Genomic DNA, 20,599 nt, shown 5'->3' with positions numbered 1-20,599 from the left:
TCCGGCTGCGGCGCAGTCTGCGGAACCTGTGGAATGACTGGCTGCGGTGGAAAACGCTGCTTATAATCTGCAAGCATGGCTTGCAGGTCTTGAATTAAAGTCGGCGGCAGATGTGACATCTCGCTCCGACGAGATTGTTTGTAGCTAAGTCTATGATGCGGAACGACTATGACTTCCTGATAGTAATGCCCTTGATAATTGTCTTCCTCCTCATCATCATCGTCATCCTGACATTTGATGTGCAGTTCAGAAGGATGGCGAGCAATCCCAAAGGGCCCTTTGTCCTCGTCATCCTCATAATCATCCTCACCCTGCACATATGTTTCTAGGAGATGTGAGGGAGTAAGTGGTGATGTCGCTACCTTCCTGCCTTTGAAAAGACTTTAGTTGAAAAGTCCTGATGGAAATTGGAGTGGAATGAGCGGGCGCCATTTCCTTTGATGTTAATAGGCTTGTAGTGTCCATCGTCGACGAGGTAGTCGTCGACGGGGCTATGGTAGACGGGATCGTCGACGGTGTCTTCGCCGTCGACGGTGTCTTCGCCGTCGACGGTGTCTTCGCCGTCGACGGTGTCTTCGTCGACAGGCTCGACGTCGACGGGGTCTTCGACGATGGAATCTTCGTCGACGAGCTCTTCGTCGACGGGCTCGACGTCGACGTCGACAGGCTTTTCGCTGGCGGAATCGTCGTCGACGGGACTGCTGACTTTGTCGATGAGGACTTCGTCGATGACACCTCGACGACGGGCTTCTTTGTGAGGATAGTAATCCTCGTTGACAGAATAGGAGAGGTAATGGCCGTCGTCGTGATGGTTTCCGTCAATGAAGAAGCAGACGAGGTGACAGAAATCGTAGATGGAGAGAAAGCCAGAGATTTTGAAAGGCTTTTACTCACAGTTTGCGTCCTAGCCTTGACCGCAGAATCCTGAGGAGAGTGCGCTTCAGAAGTAGAATGATGAGATTTCTGGCGCTTCTTCCCCTCACTGGAAGAGCTGTCCTGCGATCTAGCTCTCTTGCTAGAAGTAGAGGCTCTGTCATCCTCCTCAGCCGAAGAGGATTTAAGCCACAAAAGCACTCTCGCCTCCCTATCCCTAAGAGATTTTGTAGGGAAGGTGCGGCAAATCTTGCAATCTCTTGACTCATGTTTAGGGTAGAGGCAGTAGATGCAGTCCAAATGTTGATCATCAACATGGACTCTCTTCTTGGCGCAGGTCCTGCAGGACTTAAACTAGGCCTTCTTGTCAGACATGCTGAAGCAAGTTGAAAACTGAGAGGCACTCAGGGAGACTCCCTTCCACACGACGTGCGGTGAAAATCTGAGGAGAACTGGCTCTGCTGAGAGGGTTCTAGAAGGGTGCTGGTGTCTGATTGGTTGTTAACAAATTCTTGGTTCTTTTTGCATAATGAGGTAAATAGGCTGCTAAGATATAGGCTTTAGGCCTTTTCTTTGGGCCTACTACTACTACTAACATTTTGGCACTACTTTTTTATTTACCGGGGACTCCCGCCTCGGCGACGGGGAATGATTCAGGCATGTGAATCTATGAAAGATACCCCAATACTGGATAAAAAAGGGTAACCTAGTACAAACATACATACATACATAATGAAAGTATAGGGTAGCTCTGAAAATAACTTTTAAAGTAACATTTTTGAACAACTGTATTTTATTCTGTTTTTTAAAAACTTTGACGTTTATGTATTTGTATTCTAAAAGGGTACAACAAAAACAAACAAGCATTTGCAATGCAATAGGTCTCGCATTAACGAGAGTTTAAGCTATTGACATTGTAAATGACAATGCCTTTTATTTATGTTTTTGTTTTTAAAACATACATAAAAGGCATTGTCATTTACAATGTTAATAGCTTAAACTCTCGGAAATGCGAGACCTATTGCATTGCAAATGCTTGCCAGCCTCAATCAAATGGTGTAATGGGAATAAGGTAGGCTAACAACAACCCACCTTTATTCACCCTAGTTCTCCTCAAAGGTACTACAAACGGATCCTGCAAAGAGAAGGGCAAGACCTGGTTTATTCTGGAAACTACCTGAGAAAATAAGAATGACAAAGCTGTTTTTTCTAGGAGTAACTGAGTCTCACCAACCGTAGAGGTTAGTTACACCGATAGTAATGTGAGATATGCCTACTCACAAACTGTGGGTAAGCCTTACTCCTAAAAACACCTGATGAAGTCAAACATATGCCTGGACTATGCTACACCTACTCAAAGAGAATGAGTAGTGAATCATGTCTGACTATTTTGAGGTAACTCACGCCAGCAAGGAATAAGACCGACCAATTCATAGAAAAGGCTTTGTGAATCGAGACCGATAACATCCAATCAAACCACATCTTTCACTGTTTGGTGAGCATGGCACATTCACCATCAAGAATTATGACAGGCCTCCACTCTTCTTTGCATTCACTTTTGTTCTAGAATAACAAAATTACTTTCTCCGTCTACTGCAGTTGTGAACACATTCCTTTTTTTTGTTCGAAAGTGTTCTGGTGCTCATGTGCTGAAGTCTGCGCTACAGAAACATTTAATAAATGTTACCTGCAATTTAACACATGAACCCCAAATTGCACTTTGCTTCTGGAAGTTTGTGTTGCATCACAAACTCACAGCAGTACCTAGCTGTTACAGAAACGTGTGCTTTTATACACACAGTTTCAAAATGCAGTTTAAATGGAGTTAAGAACATTCAAAAAGTCCCGTCCAAAGTTTACTGATGTACAATTCTTTTGTAACATAGTAGTATTAATTTAGTGTTCAGATCTACAAACTTAAACCCTGATGCATAGCAAGATGCACAATGCCACCCAATACTGTAAGCTCAGAAAAGAAGGCCCAAAAGGAGAGTGTTGGAGAGTGTTTTCGAAGTCATAGGACACGCCATCACCAATTCAAACAAATTATGAAAGGGAAGGGGGTACACCAAGGGCATGACATGACCTTACCTGTCATCCTCGCCATCGACCAGAGGTAACAACTTCAAGGGAAGAAGCTAACCAGGACCGGCTAGACTGCCACCACTCCCTTCCTAGGAAGATGAACCGTCTATTCCTGAAATGCTTTTGGCGATGATGGACTGCGGCAAACCGGCCACCGAGTGCTCATTGAGACGCCTTGCATCTGCGATCTGATTTGCCACTGACTGGATAAGCGAGGGCACAAAGAACTGAGCAGATCTTAGAGGTATCTGGTGTGTTATGTGCTGAGACACCGGCACACTGGCAGGATGGTGAGCAACACCCTCCGCCCAGTTATGTGCAGTAGGAGGCTGGCCCATGACGGGTGCGGGGCCCAGACCAGCAGAAGATGTCAAGCTGATCTGGCTAACAGCGGCTGAGGCAGGGGGGATTGGGCTGACTGCTGGGATCTGCTGATTACTCATTCCTTGAAGCACGGGTTCCAATCCTTGAGCCTGGGGTTTTGTGGGAATAGGGGCGTTCTGCGCTGCCATGACCAGTTGCTGACGAATACCCTGCGGGCCCATTGGCACCCCCTGGGGCTGAAGCGGCTGCTGAAGAGGTGTAGCCAGAGTGGGGGCACTCTGCTGCATAATGGAGGGCATTCCTTGGCAAATAGCTGCTGGTGCTTGCTGCGCCGTGGAGGGCAGATTCAAGTGCTGACCGACTGCCACATTATGACTAGACTGCGACGCAGCGGGCAGATTTACAGATTGACCCACGCTGTGACTGACAGGCGTTGCAACAGGGAAATTTATTTGCTGGGCCACACTCTGACTGCTGGACACTGACGTGGGCATCATCGTGGGTGCGTGTGCAGCAGTCATAGCAGAGGCCGTGGATTGTGCTTGTGCAGCTGTGGATTGCATGTGTGACAACAGATTGTGCTAGCTAGCCCTGGCTGTCCTGACGCTACCGAGGTCTGCAGCTTCTGGGGGTGCTGGAAGTGATCGGCCACGCTCCCTGTAACACTAGTCTGAGCAGCTGACATGGCATGGCTCTGAGGGATGACGGCGGAAGGAATCTGCTGCTGGGCTGCATAGTGGAGCTGCAGAGCTGCATAGTGGAGTGGCAGAGTCTGCATTGGCTGTTGATAGGGGGGCTGTTGGACCCCATACTATGACCAGCCGAAGGGTTCAATGGGGGTTGGTAGCCCGGCTTTTGCTGTCCCTAGCCGACTTCAGGCGTTTGCGATTGTGCTGGCATGGTGGCACTCTGAGCCCCAGGCTCCGAGTGCCACTGCTGCAGCCTGGGGCCTTCTCCGCTGCCCGCGCTCTCCGTATGGTGGCTCAGAGTTCTGCTGGCCAAGCTCTCGCTGGTGCTATCCCTCTCCTCGTCCGCCTGCCTCTCACTCTCCACCACACTGTGAGGGGCCTCCACAGGCTGCTCCCGCTCGTAGTACTCGGTGCAAGTCCAATGGCAATTGCGGAAGGGCTCAGAGCTAGAGTCCAGCTTCACCAGCCGGAACCATGATGTGGCCGCCGACTTCACCACCCGGAACCATGATGTGGCCGCCGCCTTGGTGGCGGCTGCGGGGGGAGGGGGCTGAGTCTGCGGCTGCTGCCCCACGGCAGAGCCTAGCGCGGGTGGTTGGCTACGTGCACAGCTCCAGGGAGGTTTTTCATCATGTTAACATTCACTCCAGCCATGCCCCCGGGGAAGCCAGCGGCAGGAGGCTGCAGGGGATCGGGGTGCACGGGCTCGGCGATGCCATTGATGAGCAGCGGATGAGACTCGGCGATGCCATTCATGAGCAGCGGATGAGGCGGAAGGCCGGAATGCGTCGGAGGCGCCGGAAACTCCTATGTATAAAACAAAAAAAAGTGCGTCTGGAGTAATAAAGGGGAGAATGTCACACTGCCAGTAAACGATCCAATCCCGGTGGGCGTGGCTAAAAGGAGACCGGGTGGCAACAAGCAATGATTGCCATGCCTTCAGTGCAATCATTGAACTGCCTTTAGCATAATTTGTGACGTCAAATGACGCACACAAATTAAAGCTGAAGGCAGAGCTAGGACGAGGCATCTGGAATCGTATCTATTTCAAGAAGCCTCATTAGACGAGAGCAGCGCATGCGCTGCTTACGTCACACGAGACCTAAAAACTGGGAATAAAAATAAATACATCTCCATCAAAACAAAGTAGAGATAAACAGAAACAAAATATTTTAAAAAAATACTGCCTAGGTGGGCATTTATGATCTTGGACAAGCTTGTCCTGTGGAGCCCTACTTGTCTCAGAAGAATAAATTATATGTTTGCATAAGTGGCAAAAAGGGCTTTATACAAATAAACAGGATTGTTATCTGCTTGAGTGTTAAGTACATGGGCAGGCACAGTGTCACAAGGATGTAAAGATGTGGACAGCCCTGAGGAGTTAAAGTTCTGCAGCACGGGCTAACTCAGCCCGAGCAAGGCTTTGAGGGTGCATAGCCCTCAAATGTCTCCACAGTCCAGTGGTACTCATGCTGTATTGCTTGTTCCTGCTGCCACCACTGAACTCCTTTTTGCATATTTTACATACAACATTTTTCAAATACTTTTTTCCTTCCAGCCCTCATTAAAAAAAAAAAAACCAATGCCTCACAAAGGACTCCTTGGGTGGTTGAGTTGTAAGAAAAGCACTAGGCTGTTTGAATCTGAGGATGACATTATGGTGACAGGAAATGATCAATGTCAGACAGCTACCACAAAATGTATAACAGCAGTAATACCCAATACGTAAATGAAGCAACAACGAAGGAATCTTTCTTTGCTAAATAGACATCCATTTCAACCAATCACAATCCTTCCCTGGGATGTATTTCCTCTCCTGGGCATCTTGCGGGTGTCTCTTTCATTATATCAACTGTTTTTCTACTTTAAATAACACTTCTCATGTTTTACTTTCTTCAAAATTACAAAAATACATTGTTATGAACCTAATTCCAAACATACGGTCTAGCGATTAGATCGCGAGAGCCGGACACGTACAGCCCCCTCATAGTTGACACGGGTGATTGGGTGTTCGACTCTCGCAATGGTCTTGCGAGAGTTGTAAGTTTGTAAACAGAATAATTATTACAATATACATACTGTAATGACAATTAGTAAAGATTAGTATTCAATAATAACTGACCACATGAAAAAGAACTCTGTACAATAGATGTGAATGAAATGTATAACTCTACGATCTCGCAAGCCTCCTGTGACAGTGATCACACACCTTAAAAATGGCTGTACATAGTAAAAACAAATAGTTTACGGTATAGGAAAAACTGATCAGTGTCTTTTTGAAATATAAATATGAAGTTTATGTAAAAATAGATACAAAGACTATGAAAATTATGCTGGGAACATTACTCAAAATATGAGCTACAAAAACTAAGATTATTTACATTCTCAGCGCAAATGTCATAATATATTATATATGCTTTCACAGGTTTGCTCAGAAATTGAGGATGCACTCCGTAGCAGGTAAGTACAACCTTTTAATTAAAAAAGCAGGCAGCTTCAAATCCCGAAATATCATCCCTCGGCCTGACGCGTTTCAGGGAGTCATTTCCCCTTCCTCAGAGGTTATAGTGAGCAGCTGCAAAGTTACGTGCGCTGCACTGTCCCCTGCGTGCTCCTTTTAAATTCAATTAAATTGGCCTCCGGTGTGCCTTCCATTAATTCAGTGTTCCAATGCACGCTGGGACCTGCAGTTTCGATTCTGCACTATTTTTCCCTCCAATGGGTTCAGTTGCTCACCATTACTTTAGGGACACGTTCCAGCAGCCCTTAATTGAGCCTCCGGATGAGACTCTGCCTGCCTAAATAGAGTTCACTGCTGTGCAGAAGACGAAGGGAACCCTTTCCCCTCATGCAGACCCATTTTCCAGTTTGTTTGGGCGGTGCAGTCACTCCACGGCCTGGAGCCGGCGTGTTGAAATGCTTTCACAGGTTTGCTCAGAAATTGAGGACGCACTCCGTAGCAGGTAGGTACAACATAGGTAGACTATGATAATTATGCTGGGAACATTACTCAAAATATGAGCTACAAAAACTGATGATTTACATTCTCAGCGCAAATGTCATAATGCCCCCGCCTAAAGAAATCCTGAACTCGGTGGCTGAAGCAGTCCTGGGGACCCGAGGCGGCAATTTTAATCTAACAGGAAATTGGCTGCATAAAACACCGTGGAATATCCTGCATCCCGCATAACCACAGGGACATTATCAAACAAACCCTATGCACCACCTACCTGGGAAAGAAATGTATCCTGGGAGTTGCAGTTCACGATACACCTGTGAACTGTGAGAAAATACTTGAGGGGCGGAGCAGGCGTTCACCAATTGTGAACGTGGCAGGACATATATAGTGCAGTGTTGGAAGCCTCCTGAACATTGCAGGCGCTGAAGAAGGCCGGTTAGGCCGAAATGCATTTGCTGCCATTTATTGAATAAAGATGCTTCCATGGTTTCCCCTACGTGGCTTCTGCTCTTTCATTCGGAGGAGATATATATATATATACACACATATATATACACACATCTCCTTTTGGCATGGTTACCCCCCCCCCCCCCTTTTTTTTGCCGGACTCAGAATGCAAGTTTGACTACATTTGCAGTGGGTTCCTGCTAATCCGGTTCCAAGTACCTGTGTTCTTTCCCAAAACAGTACCTTTGTTTCCCCTATTAACACACCTCTGGCTCACATATAAGCCCCTTGTAAAAAGGTACCAGTGGTACTAAGGGCATTGTGACCAGAGAGGGTCTCTAAGGGATGTATTATGCCACCCTCAGAGACCCCTCACCTAACACATGCACCCTGCTACTGCAGCCTGCGTGTTTTGGTGCAACTAAAAGTGACGAGTCGACCTGGCACACATCCCTGTGTGCCAGGCCTGCCAGAGACATAGGTAAGTCACTCCTAAAGCAGGTCTTACAGCCCTGAGGCTGGGTGCACAACCTCTGGTGAGGGCATAACTGCATGAGCAGATATGCCCCTATAGTGCCCAAGTCTATTTTTAGGCATTATAAGTACATGGTAAAGCCAAACCAAGTACATGGGCTTGGAGCTTGTCACTACGAGTTCCACATCTCCATGATGGCTTCACCGAATCCAGAGAGGTTTGGGAACAAACATCTCAGATTAATGAGCCCACACTGATGCCAGTGTTGGATTCATTAATAAATGCACTCAAAGGGCACAAATCCTAACCACACACTAGTGTGTAGCTGACTGGTCTGCACCAGCCTGCAACTTTCAGACATGTTTCTGACTCCCTGAGGTGGGAGCCTTGTGCTCTCGTGGGTCAGAAACAAAGCCTGCTCTGGGTGGAGGCGCTTCACACCTACCCCCATGCAGAAAAAGCAATCAAGGGCGGTGAGCCTCAAATCCTTCCTTCCCTTTGTTATGCTTGCCTGGGCCTCTCCAACTAGTGGGGGTGCGCAGCCACCACCCGACCACCTAGGCCCCACTTATGGCGGCAATGTTGACGGGAAAATTAGTAATCAGGATAGGAGTGTCCTCTCTCAGCCAGGACCACCCCTCAAGTGTCCTGAGCTGAAGTGACACCTTTCTTTGAAAATCCTCCATACAGGTTGTGAGAATTTTAGGCAATAGGATTAGGGATATGCCCCTCCCCAAAGGGAGTGGAAATACCAAGGGTGCAGTCACCCTAAAGGTAAGTAGCTCATTGGCTACTAACTGCCAGTACCTGTAACGCCCCTAAATAGAGAATTTAGGGGCACCCCTGAACCTTGATCCTCAGATTCCTGGCAACCTAAAGAAGAAGGACCTAAGAGTTGTACCAGCAATGAAGACTCTAGGCGACAACTGACTTGGCCCCAGCCCTACCAGCCTGTCTGCAGCCCTCAGAGAAACCAGCTCCGAAGAGTGACTTGTCCTGCAGGCTGAGCAGCCTCCATAACCCTGCGAGGACTGCCTGCCTTCCCTAAAGACCAAAAACCTACAGATGACAATGGCCCTGTACTCAAAGAAACCCACATGAAGAGCTCCAGTGCTCTGCTGAACTGCCAACCAGACCTAAGGACCTACCTTTGCACCCGATAACCAGCCTGAGGCTAAGTGGCACACTGGTCCTAAGAAATTTCCCCAGCGATCCTGAGCTCAAATCCACCCCAGAGTGATCTCTCCTGGACTCTATGATGACACCTGCAGTCTCAACACAAAGGCCCCCCCCCCAAACCGCGACCGGCTCTGGTAAGGATCTTCCAACCTCAAAGGACACCCTTGCACCCACAGCCCCCATGCCTTAGGGAGCCTGACGCACGGTGCCCAGGTGCCCTTCAACATCCCACCTTGCCACCAGTTCCCTTCATTCAGCCTCTTGGTGTGAACCTGCAGCCTTTGTTCGAAATCTTCAGTTTTCATTACTTTGCATTGGGTGCCAGACACTGTGTTGGCATTCTGCACCCGTCCGCCTCTTCGCTGTTGAGGGTATGTGTTTGGTGCTTCTCTGTATAACCCCAGTGCTGGTCCTAACCCCCCAGAGATTGACCTCCAACTCAGATGTACTTACCTGCAACCAACACCTCTTTGCCTGCCCCAAGTCTCCATTGACTAACAGTGGGCCCAGTGACCGAATTTGACCTCTGCACCTGGCTGCCCCAGTGCAGCTGGTGGTGCAGTCTCTACATTTGCCTGACCCATGCCCAGTGTTGGTCTGTAAGTCGTGTAATTACCTGTGAAATTGCAGGATTGCTTTCCTTCCATAGATTAACATTGAACTGTTGGAAAAATGCAGTGTCCACCTTTTATACATAAAAACGGATTTTAAAAAACGTATGGTACTGAAACAAAGTATCTTTGGTTCTTAGTAATAAACATACAAAAATTAAATTTTTACAAACAATTGGTCTAGAATTAAGTCAATTAGTGTCACTAATCATTTTTCGTCTGAGTATGTACAACTAATGCTCAACACAGAAATTCAGCAGTTATAGTTAGCAGCACTAACTACGACTTGTACCCCGCCATGCACTGCTAATGCTTGATTCCGGTCCAGGGAAGACATGGCTTGGCAGTTCGGGCTGGACTGTTCCCATGAGGCACAGTGTCAAGACTGATTTGCATATGGCCATGTCTGAACTGGGGTGGTGTGGTGAGCAAAATAACAATGGATTAAACCCAGATCTGTGACTGGGGGTGAGTGTTTTGCCATTGTGCAACATTCCGTCCATCATCTTGTGTGTTTTACTGCTAATGCCCTCACATGTCATCACTCATGACTTTATCCATGACATCTCAAATGACATCACTCATGCCATCATTGATGAGATAATTGATGAGACCATCCAATGTGTGTGCAAGTTTGCTTTACAGTTTACATAGAGGCGAGTAACGACTATATTAATTCTACGTAATTTTGGACAGCTTGGGTCCAGCTAATGGGTGTAAGTGTACAAAACATGTGTGTTCCTAACATACCATACCTGTGTAGAGGTATAAATGTTTGCATTCAAGAATTACTTTGTGTACAGGTGACAGCTGACTTGTGTTCATTATGCTCCACAGATCTGTTTGGTTCTGCAGAAAAAAGTTTCCAACAGGATAAAGGTTCTGCATAGTAGATACTAACTTTTATAAACAGCCTCGAGTTATTACAGAGAATCGTGCCAGAATGATCATTTATAATTAACATAGTGTGTGCACCAGACTAACCTATGTAGGCGTGCTTATTATGCTTAACAAACAGGGCTAGCTCCCTTAAAGTTTTGTCATCCCTGCACCGTCCTCTTCTGTACACAACTGCTTGCCTACTTCAGCCACGGCTCCAATACCTTCATCTCCAGATTCCTCAGCAGTGACTAATGACACTAGGTTCAATGGCGTTAACTGTGGAGAGTCTTGTTCACTATGGATCAAGAGAATGAAGATATTTGGCTGCCTTGCACGCTCTATCATGCAAAAAGTCTCCATATGCCACTCCTATACTTGGCATGGCTGAAGTAGACCTTTTTTTGTTGTGTACAGGGCCAAGCAGAAGTTAGAGCAGGCTAACTGATGGAAAGGCTACACACTTCCAGACCCAGTTTAGTTTTCTGCGTTTGAGAACTTTTACTAGAAATTAAATTAGATTGCAAAATACATGGTGTCAATAGTGTAATCAAGTGGGACACAATGAAAAGCAGTGGTGCAGATGTGCTGCTTTCCATCAACTTGGGTACCAATGGCTGGTGACTTCAAATAGGAGAACCAAACTGCAGAATCTGCATTCATGTTAACTAAAAGAAGTCAAGCACTGGTCAAACGGCAGTTTGATTTGGCTGAATTGAGTTCATGGTTTGCCATCCAATTGCCTAACAGGTTAGCAGATTGGGGGTATGTGCACGTTCCGCTCCCTCCAGGCTGCTCGAACACTTCTCCTGCAGTGGGGGTAGGGAGATATATATATATATATATATATAGCCTTCGGTCCAAGGGTGACCTGCACTCTGCGGGAAAGGGGGAAGAGAGTAAGGACAAGATAGTTTTTTCTTACTGGTGGAAGTTTTAATCCCACCATTTTTAAGTGCATCAAGATGCTTCAGTGAATGTTACTGTAAAGACTTTTCCTTAAGACTAAAGTAAACATTTGATTAAAATCTATCTAAATATCCTTTGCTTGCCTCTTTTGAGTCAATTTACAGTGCATATCTTGACATTTTTTACAATGTTGGTACAAGGACTACTTTAATAGATCTGTCTATTGCACAAATGGTTAAAAAAAAAAAAAAATGTCTGCAAAGTTACCTCATTGTCCTGTTTCTCATCTCCAGACATGTCATCATCAACATCACTTCCTGTTCCTTCAATCGCTAAAATACCATTCCTGATGGATGGAATCATGTACAACTGTTGAATTACAGAGTTCATGTAACAAGTAGCACCAGCATTTTTTAGGCCTACAAATCCTTTCAGTGGGCGAGGTCCAACTGGTGGTAGATATTCCCATTCTGTAAGTGCTTCACAACCTTGCAAAATGATCAAAATTTATAAACAGTTATTGTCAGCCACATTAAAAAAATTAAAAAGTCGTCTTTTTTGTACACAAAGTAATTCATGCACTCTGCAGATTCCTGAGATTTGAATCATTCAACTTGAAACAATTTGAAATGCTTTCTAAGATCTGCATCCTTCTTTTGTCCACCATGTTGATAATTTCATGTCACAAGGAATAGGACTTGAGAACCCTACAATGGCAGCATAAGGCAGTCAGTGCAAAATGTAATGGCTTGTGCCTTTTATTAAGTGTTCTATAGCAAATTAAACATCCATTCTTTCCTGCGGGGTCATAATCTGCCTTTGCGTCACAACCTTACATTCTGCTTCAAGTAGGGAAACCTACTTACCTGTTACAGTTTTTGTACGGTTCATACTATTTTAGTAGGACTGTGCATTTGGGTAATGTAAGTGTCCACTCAGTAAGAGCATACCATCAGCATATGTTGACCTAATTTCTGACTAGCTCAGAGTATGGCATCTAGACCTCCAAACCTTGCAAGGTACCAGATGGAGTCTGCAACCTCAGAATATGACAACCCTGATTCCTAAGGGAAATTGTGAAAACAGATCTACCCTTTCGTTTGTTAACTCAGGCATTCCCAAAGCGAGACACAAGAAGTACACAAATTGCCATTTTAAATATTTTCTGATACAATTGGACTCTTGCATAAAATATGTACGCTGCAAAGATTAATAGAATGAAGCACAACAATGTTAACGGCGTTACAAGAATGGTGAACAGAATGAAAAATTCAACCATTGTGCATTTGCGTTGATTTTATGAATACATACAATTGTTCTCCTACCTAGCGCTGCCTTTCCTACAAGGCATAGGGTGTGCAGGTCTGCAAAAAACCTTGAAGTGGTCTCACTCCCCATTTACCTGCAAATGTGTGTGATCTGGTAACCAGTCTTGGTGTAGAACAGGCTGCCGTCCTTCTCAGGCTGGTGAAAGGATTCAACTGGGCTAGAATTCTGGCATGGGGTGACCTCGACAACCCATCGAAATGCTACTCTGCCTAAACAAAGGCTTAGTGCAGTTTATATAATAAACTGCACCCATGTGTTCCCTGCTTGAGCACTGGTCTGGCTGTCATTGTTGATTCTAACCACCCACAGCTGTCGGCAAACAGACAACAAACAACGTTATGCGCAGTGTACCTAGTCCTTGTACAGAATGTTCCATGGCCTGATAATGTGCCTTCGAAGAAGTGTAAGAGAAAGCAAACCGTTTTCTGAGAGCATTATCTCATACGGGCACGCAAGCAGATGTGTTAAAAGTCATTGTTTATGGTTTAAATCATTTAATTGAATTTTAATTGCAGATAATGAACAACACACCCACCTAAAACCGCTGGCCGGTGGGGAATAACACGGTTTATGTGCAACATTTAAAGGATAAAAAGAGTGGAAAGAGAGAAAACGAGAGAAGAAAGAATACAGAGGGATAGGAAAAAGAGGAGAGATATGTGTCTACCCATTGCTCACTGCACGACATAGTAGGTTACTAGCCATTGTGTAGCGCTGCCCCTTCTCTGGGGGGTGTAGTAGGAAACCGCAGGACCCGTAAGTAATGGGGACAGTTGAGCTCAACGAATTCAGAGGACAGGTAGGCCACCATGGATCCCCATGTCTTATCAAACTTGGGCAATGTATGATTGATTCCAGCCATAATCCTTTCCATCCCCACTACCTCCCAAACCCTATGAAGCTTATCTAGTTTCGTTGGGATGTCTAAAAGTCATTGTTTAAACAGATGTCAACAAACATGAATATGTAAAATTGAGGTTTTTGTGCCCATGGCCTATGTAACCTCACGACACAGTGGTTCTCTATTAAGGTATCCTCAGCAGATTAAGAACTTTACAATTATTCCTAATTATTATAATTCAGAATTACCTGAGAGGACCTAGTCTCTATGTCAAAGGTTGCCACAGGTGATTTCCCATCCCACTCGAGGCATCGGTTACCACTGTCCCATAACAAGGCAATGGCTTTAAAGATTTTAAAGCCGCACACCAGCCAATAAGGGGGTTGTGTATTGATCTCAACTCGTCACTAGGTGCCACCAAGAAGCAATTTCTGACTTTGTTAGAAAATTCAGACAATAGAAATTAATTAAATGGGAAGGGAGAGTAGCACATAAATCTACAAATGAGACACCAAAGTTGGAGAAAATGTAGCTATTAGAAGAAACATTTTCTTATCCAGAAAATAATCATTTTTTAGATTTGCATTCTTGAATTAAGACGAACAAGCTGTTTCCCATTTGAATACTGAAACAACAATGCTTGGCAATAGTATGGCAGGTTTCTGCATAAGGGCTTAATATATGTCAAAGTTGGGAAAACCTCTGAAAAGAGTGACCATTGTTTGTAACTCATGTTAACTCATCTTTGAACATGAGCAGTTATTGAAAGTGTCCTGTCTGCTGTTTTTGGAAAATGTATACCTGCAGCTACTCATCTAGCTATGCTCGATTTTAATGCAGGACAACCTTTATTTGAATGTGTAGAGGCATAAATAGTCACTTGAATGACATTCATAGGTACCTTCAGAATAAGTCTGTGGTCTCAAGGTTTCCATTTTTTAATTAAGTGGAGTTAAGGGTCTGTGATAGAGCTTTGGCTAGAAGACAATATGTGGCTGCGAATGCAAGTAAAAGTCTAGTATTCCCAAATAGATACTGGATATCTTACTTGTGTAGGATCATAGAGTTGGTCCATAAGTTTTAAAAGCATAGTGTTGAGGCCCCATACTAGAGCTGGTTTCAATACAAGTGAAAAATAGCCAAAGAAACAGTGCATTATTTCATGAATGGGATGTGGGAAAGCAGTCACTGAATGGCAGGTTGTTTTCGATGTCAGGAAAGGGCCGAATGATGAATACCAGAGTGTTGAGTTCCCTCAAGACAACAGTTAAGGAAGTCTCAGACATGACTGTGCTGAAAGAGGAAGTAAACACTCCTTATACCATCAAAGGCAGAACTTCATCATCTTATGAATGCTGCTCAGAACTATGAATTTATACAGTTTATCTATTAACAGCTGAAGGTCAGTGAACCTGAACTGTTAGGCCTATGCCAGGGCTATCAGAACCATTGTGCAGGTTTTCCTCTAGATTTTGTCTTCTAACATCAGAAGTAAAGGTGGAAAGGCACTTTCTTAAAGATTTGATCAATGAACATGTTTCATCCCAAGTCTATAGTTGCCAGTCCCTGCTTGCGTAGTATGGGCATTTCCTGTTGTTCACTGTAAAGAGACAGTTTCAGGATTCCCAATTTTAGAAACACGTGTTGTAGCCACATTTATGCGACTTTCCACTTATTGAAGGAACATTACTTCTGTTGATTAAGTCAGCAAGATTGGTGGTTAGTATAATTCAGTAGATGAATTCTTACTTTGCTCCAGGCGAAGCCTTTGAAATCAAGCCATTTTCAAGATCGGAAACGGTCTGTTCAAGCGGATCAAATCTAGCTGAAAATAATGAGTTTTTCAACAATCTTAGCTAGATGCTGATGGAGAGAAGACATTTCTTGAGACCTCTTAATGTCTCTGACTTCTAATAAAATAGTGTCTCACAGCTGATTAGGAGCTACAGATACAGCTTGAACACCTTGTATAGCACAGCCAGCTGGAGGATTTTCATTTGTTTGCTGTAATACTGAATTGCTGGGGGAAACCAACACATTTAATTATTGACTCAGTTAATTACTGACTACTGCTGAGAAGGATCACTCCAAGCCCCCTCTTATTCATTTGGTCCGCTATAGGCAACTGGCTCTTCATGAAGTGACAGCTTAAAACTTGCTTCTGAGCGCTGCATACTGTTAAACAAAGGATAGCTTTGTCTAACAGTGGAGCCAGATACTAGTTGGTGCTCAGTCATCCGGATTAGAAAACCTGGCCCTGGATCTGAACCTGAAGAATGACAATCTATACTACAGCCTTTCATAAACTAAAATAATCACTTAAAGGGTGTCATATATGAGGCTTTGCTCTAAGATCCTGGGCTAAGGCAAGACAACAAGGCTGCATTATCTTACATGGAATCCATTATAGCTGGTACGGTTTGAGCCGAAACTGCAACTGGATTGTGATTAGAGGCAGAATGGGTCTGTAATTAGCGCATTTCTAGTCCACAAGCATACTCCCAGGTTTGAAGAATTTTGAGACTTAATATTCCCATTCTCAACCAGGAACTTGTATATACAGTTCGGATATGTAATTCTACCCTTGAGGTCCTTTACAAGCAAATGGCGCACTAAACAAGATCTCAGAATTTGCCATATATGTATCTTGGGTACCAAAGATGAGAAACATGTATTGTTCTTCTGCAGGGAGCATCATCTCACACGTCGCAAATGGCTAGCTCCAATCTGCCGCGACATGGCTACCCATAGCCACCTGGAAGCCTTTAGGATTTTAAAAAGCGACACGTCACCAATAATACTACTTGTTGTAAGTATATTCTTGCAAGTGTGGTTTAAAAGACAAAAAGTTTTTAAACGCCATAGACTGCTGTGTTCTGTAGAGTGATGTTCCCTACGATGTATTGCTGCTTACCTGCCTATTTGCACTATGCACAGACATTTGTAACTGTATTGCCTCTCGTTGCACATTTTTTAAATAACACATTTTTCTTAAATTACCATGCACTTTAGTACTTTCTATATTTTGCACCTTCTCTTTATGAGTTTTATTACATTCTATTGCCTGGAGGAATGTTATCAAACCAAAAGAAGTGTTTTAAATAAATATTGTGAATGTAATTTTAAATAGTACTGTGACGATGTTGTTCTTCTGTGTATATAGGTCCCTTTTTGACAATGAGTTTTATGTATTATTCCCTTTGTATATTGATTACTGGTGCTTTGTTTTTATTTGTCTTGTGCAAACTTTGATGGTTGCTTTTAACCGAATAAAGTTGTTACTACTAGAGGCAGATTTTGTTGATTGTTCTGATTGTAGCAATTCCAAAAGGACCGATCTCGGTTTAAGATTTCTTTTTTTTTTTTTTTTACTTTTTCCCCGATGAATGAGACTTGTCAAGCTGAGCATTTCTTTGATTGTATTTCGGACTGACCTTGAACCTTCAGAGGAGTTCCCCTTAATGTATATGACTTAATGAGTATAAAATGACGGAAGAGCCTAGTCTAAAATCTTAATAAGGAAGAGCAAACTCACAAGTCTCAAACATAGCCATTTGAAATAGATTCTAAAAAGTCTCAGTGATCTCAACAGCCTGATACTAGAGCAGGATACGACCAAATAAGCCCCAGAAGAAACAAAAAGCTGGAAGCTGCCCCAAATACTGAGCCGAGAGAGCCTGTCGAAAGCAGACCCAGAGCCCCAACTCCTTGCAGCTAAAGAATCACTCACCTCGAGGCCAGACCAATTCCTGCAGAGCCGCTTCTGCCAGGTCTGTAGAGAGTATAATACAGCAATGCATTTCTGTGAGGACTACACTTTCCTTGCGACACACCAGGTCCACTTGATCTGAAAGCATCCTTGAATGCGCTCCTCCAGCCACTCAGTCTGCCGAGATCCGTTACATGGTTAGAGCCATTAAAAGTAATTGAGACATCTCACCTGCCGGCACTAATGAAAGAGTTACTTATCTTCGGTAACGCCTTATCTGGTAGAGAGAATATCTAGTTGCAGATTCCTTACCTTTAAATTTCCCCAGGCGTCAGACTGGATCCAGAAGATTAGTGAGGAGTAACGCTGCAAACCGATAGGTGGAGTCTGTTGGCTCCGCGTGGCGCTGTCTGTGCCGGAAGTGACATCCGTGTCACCTATATAGGTGCCATCTCAGAGAGCGGATGCAAGTTACTTTTCATGACTTTCCACACCAGAAGCGCAGAGCTATGAAGTGCACGGACACTGGTGTGTCCAAACTAGGGCCCTGAAAGAAATCAGCACTGACCCTAGAAATCTGTCCGCAAAGCGGGGAGGACGGATGGGTCAGTAAGAAATCTGTGGGTAGATATTGGATCTACCAGAAAAGGGAACTATCTAACTGGTATGGAGAGACCCAAAGAGAAAGCGGTCGCACAAATCTCCTGAAATCCACCTTCTCACCAAAGACGCAAGGACCATCAAAAGGCATATCGATAAAGGATGCTTGGACATCCCCAAGACTCCCGTAGACATTATCCAAGTGTGGAGCCAAAGCATAGCACTTGTGCTAACTGTCTGACCCATGCAATTGGTTGTGTCCAATACAGACCGGATAACAAATTTTGCTGGATGCCAGCTGTCCTGAATGGTTTAGATAAGGATGCCCTTAGGTCGTCTGGGACCGCTGGTACGACTCGACTGACCATGTTCGATAGTGCATGGGTGTAGCGAATAAGGAGACAGCTGGCATTTACTCAACGTAGGTCAAGGGTGGCAGAAGAAAACATGTACTTGTCACAGGTTTCTATATGTTTGGATTTGTGGTAGGGTGGAGCTGGAGGGAAGGGTTTAGGGTTAACTGGAATGCGGTGATGCGTATGCTCTCCCAGGTTACAAGTGTCACAATTCTTCCAGCTCCGAGATGTCTCCTCAACATCTGGGATCCTACGGACCTAAACACTATCGCTCAGGACTGGGTTACTCTAGGTATGATAGTGGCAATACGAAATATTGCACAACGTTGGGGGTCCAGGCTTAGCCCTACTCTTAATGGTGCAAAGAAATGGATATGATGGCGGAAAAGTCCGTATATGTCCATCGAAGGTGCCCCAAAAAATGGACAAAGGTTTGGGAAAGATGGAATACATAGCGGGGAAATATCTGTGAGCCCCCCCCCATTGGATGAGTCTGAGTCAGACTGTAGTGAATAAACACACTGTAATATATGAAGCTTAGAAGACGCACCCTGAAGGTTCGCTTGATTTCACTGGTATGGGATGACGAGTCTCTGATGTGTAATACGATAGAAGTATTCCGTGTACAATATCCTATTTATGTCTGTACACCTTGTGCAATGTACTGTCACTGTAGCAATGACCGGAATGTTAATAAAAACTGTTTAAAAAAAAAATGTGCAGCTTCGATTTGCTCCAACATTGTCTACAGACCCAGAAAATCAGGGTGCATCGAGAACAGAATCTGAATCTGCTACTCAGGAGTTCGGGAGCGAGACTGGGTGGCACGCTGACTACCTCGACCCTTGTCTGGAGTTCGGGAAGGGGCAGATTCCCACTTGGATTTCTTGTGTTTCTTCTTTGACTAGCTCAAGGACTTTAACCATGACGAAGAACTGCTGCAAGAACAACTTCGGGAATGAGAACAAGGCCCCATTGGATTCTGGCATACCATATGCACCCTAGAGGGAGCCAGAAGCGTGGAAAAGGCACAGCATGGCAACCCAAAATGCCTGGACCTTCTGCGCCGCCGCCGATGGACCCAGAAAGTCAGGGTGCTTCGGACCCAGAATTGGAATTGGTCCCCAGCAGTTCGGGAGTGAGACCGGGTGACACCCTAACACAGGCTCTGAAGATTTAGAATGGGAACAAGCATTGGCAAAGCCAATAGGTCTTGGCTGTGTGAGACTTATTGGCTTAGCTATGTTGCAAATTGCTGAAAGTAATGTAAAAACATCTGAACAGCAGCCAGCCTTGTCCACGTTATAGCGCTTTATATTTTGTATTTTCAGTAATGCTGCACTGAAGTTAGTGCTGCTGTATAATATGGCTAAATACACCTTGACAAAGCAGATAGATCTCGCATGGACAAGACCTATTGGCTTTGCCAATGCTTGGTATGGAAAGCCATACGGCTGAAGGGCTAATGTTATAGAATGGAGAATATCCTTGTCAAGGTGTTAGTGTGTCCAGATTCAGAAGCATTTTAGGACCATACTAAAACTGAAAATGTGCCATATAAATGTGCTGAATGTAACATAAGTTGTAGTTAAACAGAAATGTCTAATAGGTTACAACTTTTATTATAGTGATGCTGTAGGCTATGTGTTACTTTGGGGGAAATAGTAACAAAAGAACCAAAAAAGCACTTCTCACTGCTTGATTAGTGGTAAAATACAGCAATAAACGGTGTTCAGTGGGCTTTCTAGAATTTTTGGCTCCTGTACTACTGCATCTGCTGCACCACTCAAATCATGACACTAGTTCCAGCAAGTTAATTGCACTTGTGAATGCTTGTTTAGTAGAAACAATAGCAATAATCAGTGTTCACTGGATTTCCTAAACCTTTTGACCCCTGTGCCGCTGCACCATTCAAAGCGGTACAAAAGGGGGTGGTGATGGACGGAGCATCAGGACCAATCAAACACTCACACCCAGTCAACAGATCTGGGTTTGATCCATCACCGTTCTTTAGCCCACTCTGCCACCCCAGTTCAGACATGGCCATATGCAAATCAGTCTGACCCTGTGCCTCATGGGAACAGTCCAGCCCGATCTGCCAAGCCATGCCTTCCCTGGACCGGAAACAAGCTTCCTAGGACCTTTTGTACCGCTGCACCATTCAAATCATGACCCTAATGCCTTCAAGGTAAAAACACTTGTGACTTCTTGTTTAGTAGTAAAATATAGCAACAATGAGTGTTTAGCGGGTTTCCTAGAGCTTTTGGCCCCTGAGCCACTAAACCTGCGGCACCATTCAAATCATGACCCAATACCTGCCACGTAACTGAACTT

General features: G+C 44.6%; 1 protein-coding gene and 1 pseudogene across 2 annotated transcripts in view; both read right to left on the bottom strand.

Moving 5' to 3' along the window:
* Window positions 1-20,599, bottom strand: part of USP9X (ubiquitin specific peptidase 9 X-linked) — a 1,605,828-nt gene that overhangs the window by 497,722 nt on the left and 1,087,507 nt on the right. For both annotated transcript variants that reach the window (XM_085622934.1, XM_085622935.1), the window contains exon 31: window positions 11,698-11,918. In XM_085622934.1, the coding sequence (XP_085479060.1) occupies window positions 11,698-11,918 (221 nt within the window). The remainder of the gene's footprint in view (window positions 1-11,697; window positions 11,919-20,599) is intronic.
* LOC146805662 (TSC22 domain family protein 1-like) lies at window positions 2,961-4,727 on the bottom strand (annotated as a pseudogene).

The sequence above is a fragment of the Triturus cristatus genome, chromosome 8 (genome assembly GCF_964204655.1).
Source record: "Triturus cristatus chromosome 8, aTriCri1.1, whole genome shotgun sequence".
NCBI classification, from domain to species: domain Eukaryota; kingdom Metazoa; phylum Chordata; class Amphibia; order Caudata; family Salamandridae; genus Triturus; species Triturus cristatus.
The sequence above is the reverse complement of the archived record's forward strand: the minus strand, read 5'-3'. Positions and strand labels throughout refer to the sequence as shown.